General features: G+C 37.3%; 1 protein-coding gene across 8 annotated transcripts in view; it reads left to right on the plus strand.

The window, feature by feature from the left end:
- Arhgef9 (Cdc42 guanine nucleotide exchange factor 9) overlaps positions 1-13,380 on the plus strand; it is a 152,991-nt gene that overhangs the window by 132,889 nt on the left and 6,722 nt on the right. For all 8 annotated transcript variants that reach the window (XM_055597472.1, XM_055597467.1, XM_055597474.1 and 5 more), the window contains one exon: positions 5,572-5,815. In XM_055597472.1, the coding sequence (XP_055453447.1) occupies positions 5,572-5,815 (244 nt within the window). The remainder of the gene's footprint in view (positions 1-5,571; positions 5,816-13,380) is intronic.

The raw sequence follows: 13,380 nt of genomic DNA on the forward strand, positions 1-13,380 counted from the left end.
TTTCTTTCTTTCTTTCTTTCTTTCTTTCTTTCTTTCTTTCTTTCTTTCTTTTTCCTTATTTCCTTCCTTCTTTCTCTCTCTTTCTGTCTCCCTCTTTCTTTTTTGAAGACTGAGTTTCTCTGTGTAACAGATCTGGCTATCTTGGAGCTCATCCTGTAGACCAGGCTGGCCTGGCACTTACAGAGATCCACCCGCCTCTGCTGCCTCACAAGTGCTGGGATTAAAGACATGTGCAACCACCACCCAGCTTGTCTGTTCTTTTTATTCATCTATTTGTATTTGTTTTCTTCCAAATAGAAAACATTTCAGCAAGGCTATAGAGAGGAACCATTATGGCTAGTAGAAAATAATGGAGTGGAATGTTAAAAGCATGTCTAATACAGCCAGACTAGAAGGTACCAATTACCTTTCTCCAATGAGCTGTTTGAATTTAAACAAATTTTCTGCTTATAATTATTCCTTATTAAAACAATAATAATCTAAGGAAATCATGAAATTTAAATGAGGCTTTACAGATATAATTGTTGGCACATTGTATTTACCAAATTTTAGAAATTGATGTAATTACAGTGTATGTCATGTTGCTAATCATTCACTTCGCAATTTTTATTCTAAAGCAATAATAGAGCATATTATTTAATAAAGATACAGATTTTAGAGCCAGATGTTCAAAACCCAAAATCGAGCTCCACCATTTAATCCTAAGTAAATTCAATAGGGGCTCTGTGTCTTAATTACTTATTAAATGCAGCTACCTATCTTGTAGTATTTTCAACAGCAATATTTAAGTTGACAAATTCAAAGTTGTTAGGATATCAGATGGCATATAGTATATGCCATTTAAGTACTCACCAATGCTGTTGTTATTGTTATTTTAACTATTAAGCATGTGCTATATGTGTTGGAATATAATAGTGACCAAAAGAAGCCTTCCCTTGTTCATGTGTGTTTCCCAGGATCTGGATAAAAAACAGGTGTTCTAGGTAGGGGAGGAGTAGCCAAGACCCCTTCTAAAGTAGTAGAGACAATCTTATTGGTAAATGAATAAGGCAGGCTATAATCCTGAACAGCTTTAAACTCCAGCTTGCAGCATCTGTCATTTGTACAAAATGTCCTGTGAAGTCTTGCTAAATCCTAGGATTACCTAGTGGGATCAAGTTGAAATATCCATAAGCTATTTGAATTATATAATGTCAGGGATTAGGGTAGTTCCTTGCTAGAGTCACAGGCTATGGGCAGGAGCTTGATGTCTACAGACTTTTAAAGCAATTCTGGAGAAGTACTCAATTCTTTGTGTCCCTTGACTTGAACAAACAAAAAGGAAAACAGAGAAAGGCTGGTATCCTGTTAGAAACAGTAAACTCCACTACACAGGCAAGTTATGATCTAGATATCTGTTTGGGTTGTATTACTGTGAAGACATTCAGACCATGTCAGAAGCCCAGTATCAACAGTACCAGAGAAACCCAGGACTCAGGAATGATTTGTTGTCTTGCTATGTTCAGAAGACCTCAGTAACTTTCTGTGTGTTATCCCTGAGTGAGGCAAGTTCAAATAAGACAGAGTACTGAACACAATCTAAATGAGCAAACAACACTAAATGCTGTTAGTGGCATCATAATTAAGTGCTAGGTGAGTGGCACTTAAGAGGCTTCATAGTGTTAGGATTTGGAAAGGGGAGCCACAACAGCTAGAATGCTTAATCAGAGGTTTCCTTGGGGAAGAATATGTGTCTTTGACCCTGAAGGTTAAAAGGATAAAAATAAACGTGCCACAGTTTCTTTATACATTCTTTGGTTGAGGAGCATTTGTGTTGTTTCCAGTTTCTTGCTATTGTGAATAAAGCTACTATGAACATGGCTGTCTGGGTGGGGGCTCCCCAAGAATAGGAATAGGGGAGAGGGGAAGTGGGAGGGACAATGAGATTGAGAGGGAAGGAGGAAGGGGCCTATGACTGAGATATAAATTGTATTAATTTTAAAAAGTCTAAACTCTTGGATACTGAGCTGCCATTGGCTACCTCTGAGCAGGGGTTCTAGGTTATCTCCACGAGTGGTCCTTGGTTGGAATATCAGTCTTAGAAAAGATTCCTCTACCCAGATTTTTTTCCCTCTCCTTGTGGAGCTCCTGCCCCCTCCAGATCTTTCTATCTCCCCCTTCTTTCATATGGAAGGGAAATAGGACCACCCCTATCAGTGGACTGGGGGAGGGTAGAGAAGAGGGAGGGAGGGTGGAGGGGACAAGGGAGGGGGCTACAGTTGGGATACAAAATGAATAAACCGTAAAACAAACAAACAAACAAACAACAACAAAAAACTCCCCCTGAGGGGGGACCAGCCTTGCCAGGCCACAGAGGAAGAGAGTACAGCCAATCCTGATAAGCTAGGATCAGATAGAAGGGGAGGAGAGCCTCCCCTATCAGTGGCCTTGAATAGGGACATGTGAGGAGATAAGGAAGGAAAGGTGGGGTTGGGAGAGAAGGAGGGAGAGAGCTACAGCTGGGATACAAAATGAATAAACAGTCATTAATATTTAAATATATATATATATATATAAATATATAAAATTTAAGCATTGAAAAAAATTTAAAATCTAAAAAAATAAAAATAAAACAACAATGAAAGGATTGAAATAAGAATGTAGGTTGGGGAGAAAAGAATATATTATTGTGAGCCAAGTAGATCTGTGATTTGTATGAGTGGATTAGTAAGTAGTATCCTACCTGAAATATTTGCCAAGTGTCTAAAGCCAGTGGCCATGTAAATTAAAAATATTAGAATTTGTCTTTTCTCTGACCCATAGTGCTTAACTCTTCATATTTAGGCAGTTTAAGCTGCAAGAGGCAGCAGAATTTTGAGGTTTATCAAACTGTGAGGTTTATCAAAAGGATTTTAAAGGAGCACAAAATCTTAAGGCTACATTTACTGGACAAGGATGGCCTTATAACATGGGAACTGTTTAAGTTGGAGTTTTACAGCTATTTGATAAGGTTTACTTTTCGAATTTTACAGTTGCTTGCCCAAATCATGCAATTAATTAATTAATGTATTAAACATCTAGAATTTAACTGTTTATATTTTATTCATATTCTTTTCACTATCAGGTTTTGTTTATGCCTTTTGCTGCCAATTGTGATTAGATAATTTCTAATCATTTCTATCATATGCTTATATTTAGTTTATCATTAATCTGATGTCTGGAAAATCATATTGAACCCTCTATTAACCACAAAGAGAAAAGTTTAATAACATATCACTCTAATCCCTGTTCTTTTGCTTAAAAAAATAGGATGTTTCCTTGTCCCTTTGTCATATATAAATATCTAAATAAACAATAGGATATTCATATTGATGCTGACAATGGATTCTTATGATCATACACATAGTTCCAATTTTAGGAAATTTCCAAAGGCATTTAAGATTGAAAGTGATCATGAGGCACTAGTTTGGTTGCAGGGAGAAGGAACATTTAGACGAATGTTAGGAATCCGGAAATAGAGAAATTGTTAATATTTTAACTTGGTAGGTAGCCGCACTTGAGGTGTGCTGTCCAGATCTGCCTTTCCAGGTCTGTATATGCTATATTATCAACTGTAAGGGAGAATTCAAACCTTACATCCATATGCTTTCCTATTACCCCCTATATTTTGTCTAGTCAGATTAGCATGACAGTGCTCAGTTTTTGAGCATGTATCTCACAAATCGCTCCTGAAATTTTGAAATCAGTTAATGGGAGGCCTCTATTTCTTGGGCCAGGACTGAGCTTGTACACTGTGGACACGAACAAAAGAAACAAGTCTAAAAAGTGCCAGCATTCTCTGTTCAATTGATCTCTTTCTCTCCTGGGAGTTAAGTGTTACAAGTACCCAAAAGATCTGTTTGAGCTTAGTGGCAGGTGTACCCAATGGATTAGAAGCCATATTTATTCTAAGTTTATTTGTATAATAATGACAGCAGTAAAAAGAACTATGTAGTGGTTATTGTTTGCAAAACAGGTAAACAGCACCTGTATTTCCATGCCTGAGGATTTGAGATTGACAAAAATATGTTGAGAATCATTCAAAACCAGGTTTACAAGAACTAGCATATATTTCCTCCCATGTGGCATCCCTCATATCTAATCAAAATACAATTGGTTAGGCTCCAGACAGATACACCACTGTGTAAGTAGACACATTTTGACCAATAGAACAGTATTGTAGCATGCCGGCTCCATGGCTGGGTATGTCCATTAGTTAATTTACTATTGTGATGTTTAGATTTTTTTTCAAATGACACAGTCTAGAATCATCTGGGAAGAGGGAACTTCAGTGGGCAATGCAACGGGCAAACCACTGTACTGTGCACAGTGCTTGGACTGTACAAGAAAAGTAGGTGAACAAGCGATGAGAAGCAAGCCAGTAATTAGCGTGCTTTCATGTTCTCTGCTTTAGTTTCTGCCTTTAGGTTTCTGCCTTGAGCTCCTACCCTGACTTTCCTTGATGATATAAGCCAAATAAACCCTTTGCTCTCTAGGCTGCTTTTGGTGATGGTGGTCATCACAGCAGTAGAAAGCAAAGTAAAACATGTTCCTTTCTGTTTCTGACTCACTTTTATTTTTTCTTATCTATACTCTTGAATTTGCTATCTATAATTGTCATGTTTCTTAAAACTTTGTTATTTGTATATGCCTCTAGAAATATATGGCATTTAATATGCTGATTGTAGAAAGTACAAATTAGATTAAAATATATAGAAAGGAAATAAAATAAATAATGAACATGAGATTTAAGATGAAAGTGTTTGGGGGCTAATAGCTTTGGACAGGGTAGCTGGTTCACCAATACTTAATACACCATTTAAAATGCAAGTGAGTAAGTAGAGAAATAACAGCACTATGCATAGACTTATAGTGAGTATCTCATAAACTAGAATTAGGATTTATCTAATTCTATGTACATGAGTAAAACAGTAAAAGATAGAGAACAAAGTATTTACACACATGTATAATTTTGCTTTGCTAATATAAGATTGTAAACTTCATCTGTGTTGATACATGTACCTTCTTTACTCTCTTTTCCCCACACTTTCCGTCAGACTAGCTCTTGTCAAAAATCCCAAGTATTCAATAAAGCATTAGATTCATTATAGTTAACTCTTCCTGCCCAACCATATATGACCTTTTAGTAACTCTCACCACTGAACTTTCATCTAAATTTTTTTCAGCACATTCCTGAAAGCTCATTTTAGGCTTCTGGTAGTCATCCCAATTTTTTGGAAGATAAAAATTCCCTTGCTGGTAGTGCTTTTGTTGCATATTGCTTTCTATTGCTCATAAACAATTTGCATTCCAGTGACTAATACCGAGGTTTCAAACTATCTTTGGATGTGGGAAATCTCTTAGAGAACCTACTGAACCAACTTGTCAGTGCTCAACTGGTCATCTCAGTGTATATAGTGAGACCATAAAGTCCTCTTTTATATTCCAGAACAACGACAGGGCTTGTGCCCTGTTGTTGTGACCATGCACCACCTCTCCTGGCATCCACTCTGCCTGTACTTCGACAAAATAACCTCTTTTTTTCCCACCTAGGACCTAATTCGGAGAGACATCCTATACTACAAAGGGCGCATTGACATGGATAAATATGAGGTCATTGACATTGAAGATGGCAGAGATGATGACTTTAATGTCAGCATGAAAAATGCTTTCAAGCTTCATAACAAGGAAACAGAAGAAGTGCATCTGTTCTTTGCCAAAAAACTGGAGGAGAAAATACGTTGGCTTAGAGCTTTCAGAGAAGAGAGGAAAATGGTACAGGAAGATGAAAAAATTGGTAAGTAACCTGAGAGTAGAAAGAAAACTATAATTGTAAAGAACCTTCCATAGAGGGTTACACTTGATTTCATCTTTTTGGAATCAAATGAAAGATTTTTGTTACAAACTGACCTAAGTCACTATGGTGGTTCCTTACTATAGGTTTTTGTTTGCAAAGACCAATAGGTATGAGTTACAGATTATTCATACACAATACCTACTACCAGATAAGAATATTGTACCAAAAGCCAGTTCGAAGCTTGATTGTCCTCCTTCCTCCATATATACCTGTATTAGCAAACAAACACAAAAAGATCCATACATACTATTCTGTAATCTCCATAAATTCACAGATCTCCCTGTCTCTAGGTATATGAGGGTATGTTTTATGAAATGATTTCTCAATGCAGACAAGATTATATTGAAAAGATGGATAGTTTTACTTGGTTGTGTTGATGGAAATAAAAACCAGGGCCTTGCTCATGCTAGCCAAATGCTCTACTAATGAGTTACATCTTCAACTTTCAGCCAGCTCTGAAGGCAGAAAGTAGGAACAAAATTGTGAGGAGGACCAAGGCAACGAATGGGTCTGTTTTTATTCACAATCTCAGGTTCTTTTTGTGTTATGGGTACATTTCATTCTTATACTGAGTTCTGAGGAAGCCAAATTATAGGTGCACATCTTGACTTACATTCATTATACCAATGAAAACTGATCAAAGTTAAGCTATGTGGGCCTCCTCCATTCAGGTGGTAGTATTAGTCCCTGAGGCAAAGGCATCTGAGTATTTAATTCTTGATAAAGTTACTTCAGATACTAAATTAAAATTAAAAATCTGTGTACTTAGTCATCATATTCTAGAACTGTTTAAAATAAGTCATAGAAAAATATAACATTATCTAAAACTGTGACCACTCATTTCATTTAGATTCAGAATAAAACATCCATTTTGGATTGAGACAATTTATGTAGCTATGGTTTTATAGCTATATATTTGTTGCTTTTTAATTACTTCCTCGAGTTCCTATTTCTATAATAAAAAATAGCAGTCAGGCATGATGTTTCATACCTGTAATTGCAACACTCAGAAGGTGGAGGCAGGATGAGTCCAAGTTCAAGGCCAGTGTGGACAGCATTATAAGTTCCAAGCCATAAAATGGGAGTCCATTTCTTTTAATGAAGGGCCAGGATTGTAGCTCAAAAATAGAGCGCTTGCCTAGGTCCTCTGTTCAATCCCTAACACTGAGGAGGAGACAGCAAATGAAATAAATCAAACTTTCTAATTACTGGAAAACTTTTCTGTTTTGCTCCAGAGAATTGTACCTTTAAATGCCTATATGTTTGAGGTTGCAAAAAATATGCTTACTTATTGAGTTCTGGAACAAAAGGGTTTTTATGTCATACCATGCTAGGTAATGGTATGGACCCGGAGTGAAAGGTGGATGGCCAGCAAGACGTAATAAACTTTGTCTTCCTGTATCTCAAAGTCCACATTGATTTAAAAGTTCTGTAGGTCCATTTGGTTTAAGACCTCTGTAAGTGTCATTATATCTCTGTTTTGCTTCTGTCTCAATGATCTGTCCCTTGGTGAGAGTGGGGTGTTGAAGTCTCCCACTATTAAGGTGTTGGGATCGATGTGTGATTTAAGCTTTAATAATGTTTCTTTAACAAATGCAGGAGCCCTTGTGTTTGGTGCATAGATGTTCAGGATTGTGATGCCTTGCTGGTGGATTTTTTTCTTTGATGAGAATGAAGTGTCCCTCTCCGTCTCTTTTCATTAATTTTGGTTGAAACTCAAGGGATGACCCATGCTGGAGAGGATGTGCAGAAATGGGAACCCTCCTCCATTGCTGGTGGGAGTGTAACCTTGTACAACCACTTTGGAAATCATTACGACCACTTTGGAAATTAATCTGGCACTTTCTCAGAAAATTAGGGATAGTGCTATCTCAAGATCCAGCTATACCACTCCTGGGCATATATCCAAAAGATGCACAACCATACAACAAGGACATTTGTTCAACTATGTTCATTTATTCATAATAATCATAATAATTTGTTATGAATAAAGCAGCTTTATTCAAAATAGCCAGAATCTGGAAACAACCTAGATGTCCCTCAACTGAAGAATGGATATAGAAATTGTGGTACAATGAACTACTACTTAACAATTAAAAACAAGGAAATCAGGAAACTTGCAGGCAAATGAATGGAACTAGAAAAGGTCATTGTGAGTGAGGTAACCCAGAAGCAGAAAGACACACATGGTATATACTCACTTATAAGTGGATATTAGCCATATAATAAACATAACTAAAATCTATAGTCCTAAAGAAGCTAAACAACAAGAAGGACCCTAATTAATCCTCATTCAGAAGGGCAAATGGGATAGACATTGGAAGTAGGAGAAGAGAGGGAACAGAACAGGATCCTTCCACAGGAGTCCCCCGAAAGACTACCCATCAAGGTATCAAAGCAGATGCTGTGACTCACAGCCAAACTTTGGAGGAGTGCAGGCAATCTTATGGAAGAAGGAGGAGATAGAAAGACCTAGAGGGGACAGGAGCTCCACAAGGAGATCAACCAAGCCAAAAAAAAAAAAAAAAATCTAGGTTCAGGAGTCCTGCAGAGACTGGTGAATCAACTAAGGATGATGCGTGGAGAGGCTGTAGACCCCCTGCTCAGATGTAGCCCATGGGCAGCTCAGTCTCTATGCAGTTTCTCTAATAAGGGGAGCAGGGGCTGTCTCTGATATGAACTCAGTGACCAGCTCCTCCTGGAAAGTGGCCTAACGAGGATCCTAACAGAAAGAGGATCCAGCCAGTCCTGATGAGACCTGATAGGCTAGGGTCAGATAGAAAAGGAGGAGGACAAACCCTATCAGTGGACTAGGGGAGGGACATAGAGCAGGAAGGGGGAGGAAGGATGGGACCAGGAGATGAGGGAGAGGTCTACAGCCAGGATGCAAAGTGAATAAATTATAATAAATAATAATAATAAAGAAAATTTTTAAAATAAAAAAATAAAAAGTCCACTTTTAAAATGAACTTAGAGTCTTATTAGAGCCAAGTTTCTTTTAAAGTACAAGCACTTCATTGAGACATGATGTAGAATGGTATGGAGATATTAACTGTTAGAGCTATCAGTGGATATCACAGACCTTGCGTTAATTAAAAATCCCTGCCATTCTCTCTCCCTTTACCACCATATCTCCCATATGATGCCCAATGATTTTGTAACGTCAAGAGGTCTGCTTCTAATGCAAAGCTTCCATAAATTATTTTCTGACAGGCTTATGTCATTTTTGTTTTGTTTTGTAAATACAAATTTATGTGACTTTTCCCCTAGTATGATTACACTAAATTAGAAAATATTGAGGAAAGAAAACAAAACCACAAAAAAATGAATCACCACACATAATAAGAATGTTTATAAATGTTTTGACATATTTCTTTTTAGCCTTTCCTTCTATGTATTTAAATAAAACTATGAGAGTTCCTATTTCTCTTTCTCTCATATCCGTCTCTACATTGTAAATAAACACATTTTACTCCCATTTTTCATATTACCTATTAGCATTTCTACCAATCATTAAATATCTTTAAAACTGCCATACATATTTGACATAATTTTATTGCTTTTACATGTATTATTTAATTATAAATCTTGGCCAGGATAAGTATATAAATCATAGTAGAAATATGTAAAGCATTCTTTTCTATTTCCTCATTCATTTTAGGAATATTTTAATCAATATTGAATAAAAACTAGTAGTTTTCATCCAGACTAAGTCACTTTTATCAGAAAATTGAATAATCTCATGAGAAATTCCATAGCTAAAACCTGTATGATTTTTAATAAATGAATAAAGAAATGTTTATTTGATAGTGTTGCACTTTGTTTTTTATATATTTAATTTTATTTTTTAATTCTTTTTACAATTTATTCACTTTATATCCCGATTGTATCCCCCTTCCTCATCTCCCAGTCCCACCCTTTCTTCCTCTTTTCCCTCTATTACCCTTCCCTCGTCCACTGAAAGGGGGAGTCCTCCTCCTGTACTGTCTGACCCTAGCCTATCAAGTCTCATCAGGACTGCCTGGATCCTCTTTCTCTGTGGCCTGGCTGCACCACCAGGGGGAAGTTATCAAAGAGCAGGCAACAGAGTTCATGTCAGAAACAACTCCTCCTCCGCTTATTAGGGAATCCACATGGAGACTGAGCTGCCTAATGAGCTGCATCTGAGCAAGGGGTCTAGGTCTTCTCCAAGTATGGTTCTTGGTTGGGGAATCAGTCTCAGCAGGCCACCTAGGCCCAGATATTTTTTACTTTGTTGGCCTCTTTATAGAGCTCCTGTCCCCCTCCGGTTTCTTCTGTCCCCTCTCCCCTTTTTCCATAAGATTCCCTGCACTCTATCCAAAGTTTGGCTGTTAGTCTAAGCATCTGTTTTGATCCCCTGCTTGGTGGAGTCTTTCAGAGGACATCTATGATAGGCTCCCTTCCTATTCCTTCTCTTCTTTGCTTCAGGTGTCTTGTATGAGGGAAAAAAAAAAGTTCCTAATAATGTCTTCTTTTTATAATAAGTTTAATACTAGAGTGTTATAATTTGAATACTTATTTAATATAATTTAGTATATACTTTAAATGTACTAAAAAGAAGACAGTATTAGGAACTTTTTTCTTTTCTCTTACAATACATCCCAACCACAGTTTCCCCTCCCTCTACTCCTCCCAGTTTAAGTGCTACTTCTACTCTTAACCCAAAATCCATTCCGCCTCCATTTCCCTTTAGAAAAGAGTGGGCCATCCAGGAATATCAATTGAAGATGGTATATCAGGTTGCAATAAGACTAGGCATAAACACTCATATCAAGGCTGGACGAAGCAAACCAGTTGGAAGAAAAGGGTCCCAAGAGCAGGCAAAAGAGTCAGACACATCAACACTCCAACAATTAGGAGTCCCACAAACAAGAAGCTACACAACCATTACATGGTTCAGTGGGAGAATCCTCGCCCTCTTACACTCTATGAAATAATTAACACTAACAATTTGGTATGGTTCTTTGCATACTTCTCCCATCTTACAATGGATACCTGAGTCTTCTTTTCTAAGTAACACCTTAAGTCAGGTCCACTCATATTTTCTAAGATATTGCCCTTTACATCTCTCTGATTAGTGGTTTATATTACTTCTCAAATTTTTTTTTCATAAAAACACCTATATTTGTAAGGGAAACACTCCGGTCAAATTGATACATCAATAATGGTACCACATCTCTCTTTTACTGCTGTATAACACTCCATATGGTGATGGAATAATCATTCCACTTTTTCTAGACAAAGTGTTTCCAGCTATTTTGTTTTTTTTTAATTGATCATTAATATTTTATTTTTATATATGGGTGTTTTTTTTTTGCATGTAATGTCTGTGAACCACATACATATTTGCAGCTTCTATATGCCAGAAGAAGACATAAAGTCCCCAGAAACTGTAGGAAGAGACAATTGTGAGCTACCATGTAGGTGCTGGAAACCGAATCCAGGACCTCTCCAAGAGCAGTTAGGCTCTTATCTATTGGACCATCTCCCCAAATCCTTATTTTTAGCTTTTCCCCCATGATATACATTGCTGTAAAATCTATCTATCTATCTATCTATCTATCTATCTATCTATCTATCTATCTATCTATCTATTTCATTATACACTGTTGTTTTTATTCCTGCAGAGTAGAAACATTAAAGTGGGATGAGGGAATATAAGGATATACATAGTTTTAAATGTAATATGTATTTTCAAGTCATGTATCAGAAAAACTATCAAGTTTACTCCTCATTATGATTTTGTACCTATTTCTCCATACACATACTAGTTACTGCATAATATTTACTTTTCTATTTCACTTACTTATTTCCCATTCTTTTTATTTTATTTTTATATTTGTTTTTAAATTTCAGTTTATTTACTTTACATTCCAAGGGTGCACCTCTCTCCTCTCCTCTCAGTCTCCCTTTCCCTCCTTCCCCCTTCTCCCTCTTTCCCTCCAGAAAAGAGGAGTTCCCCTCCCATATCAACCTCCCCAGTACATCAAGTCATATCAGGACTGACCATAACCTCATCCCCTGAGACTAAGCAACCCACATGAAGACCAAGCTGCCTATCAGCCACATATGTACAGGGGCCTAGGTCCAGACAATGCATGTACCTTAGTTGATGTCTCAGTTTCTGTAAGCCCCCATGGGACTGAGTTAGATGTCTCTGTTGGTCTTCTTGTGAGGTTCCTGTCCCCTCCCAGGTCCTTCCATCTTTCCCACTATACTTCCACAGGACCTCTGGAGCTCCACTTCATGTGTAGCTACAAGTCCCAGTATCTGTGTCCATCAGCTGCAGGCTGGAGCCTCCCAGATGCCTGTCAAGTTAGGCTCCTGTCTGCAAGCGGAGCAGAGCATCATTAATAGTGTCAGGGGCTGGCTCTCTGTTGTGGGGTAGGTGCTAATGATTACTAATACTTGTTATTGATTCTGTCTTTTAGTTAAACAGCTGTTATTCCTAAACCAGCTTTATACCCAAATCACCACACAGAGAGTAGGATGTCTTTAGTTAACCTAGAGCACAATGCTGGGCAATGATTACTCCATCCTAAACCTCCAAGCCCACATAGCTTCCTCCCATTCAGATTTCACACATTAACTTGCTTTTTAGTCATATCTTAGGTCCAGTTCATCTCTCCTGGTGTTTCCAGGTCATTTCCTCTGAGATTTCTCTCCCAACCTTTCCTCCCACTCTCTTCTTTTCTCTTCCCCTTGGGACCAGGATGTCCCACCCTATCTTCTCTATTGCTCAGCATTAGCTGGTTGTTTTATTGGCAATACAGAGAATGAATGATAACATGTTTACATAAACTTGAGACAGGTAATGCTTAGAATAAGCATCACAATGCAATATTTAGATTGAAACCAGATAGTGGGATAGAGAAATCAGTGTTTGAATGAACAAGGGTAAATTGTATACATCCCACAAAAACATTATACCAACAGGTAGGTCTCAGGTTGGGCCAATTATTGGTTGGATATTCCCTCAATCTTTGTTCCTTCTTTATCCTTGCAATTTTTGTGGGCAGGGTAATTTTTGGATCAAAGGTTTTGTCTGGTTATTGTTTTATTAGTCCTGCCTGGCTGGGACTAGTAGGACTAGTAGGACTTTTGTCTTCATGTTCCCCCGCCCCCAGTTAGGATTCTCAGGTAGAATCACTTATATTTTTTAATAATTTTTTAATAATTAATTTTAGATTATATATATGATTTTATTTGTTATATTTATTGTACATGGTATTGTGTTATAGAAGAGCATTCTCAAGAATGTGTTGTCTACTGATAATACCCCCGTAACCTCTTTGCTTCCCCTTTTTTTACTTCACCCCCTCTCATTAACCTACTTTGTATTGTACTTGTTTTCTTTTACTTGTATGTTTGCTTTTGTTTGGTTGGGTTTTTTTTTGTTGTTGTTGTTGTTTTGCTTTTTTTGTATTTTACTCTTTTTTTGGTTTGGTTTGGTTTGGTTTGGTTTGGTTTGGTTTGGTTTGGTT

The sequence above is a fragment of the Psammomys obesus genome, unplaced genomic scaffold, assembly GCF_907164565.1.
Source record: "Psammomys obesus unplaced genomic scaffold, mPsaObe1.curated_primary_1811, whole genome shotgun sequence".
Taxonomy (NCBI): domain Eukaryota; kingdom Metazoa; phylum Chordata; class Mammalia; order Rodentia; family Muridae; genus Psammomys; species Psammomys obesus.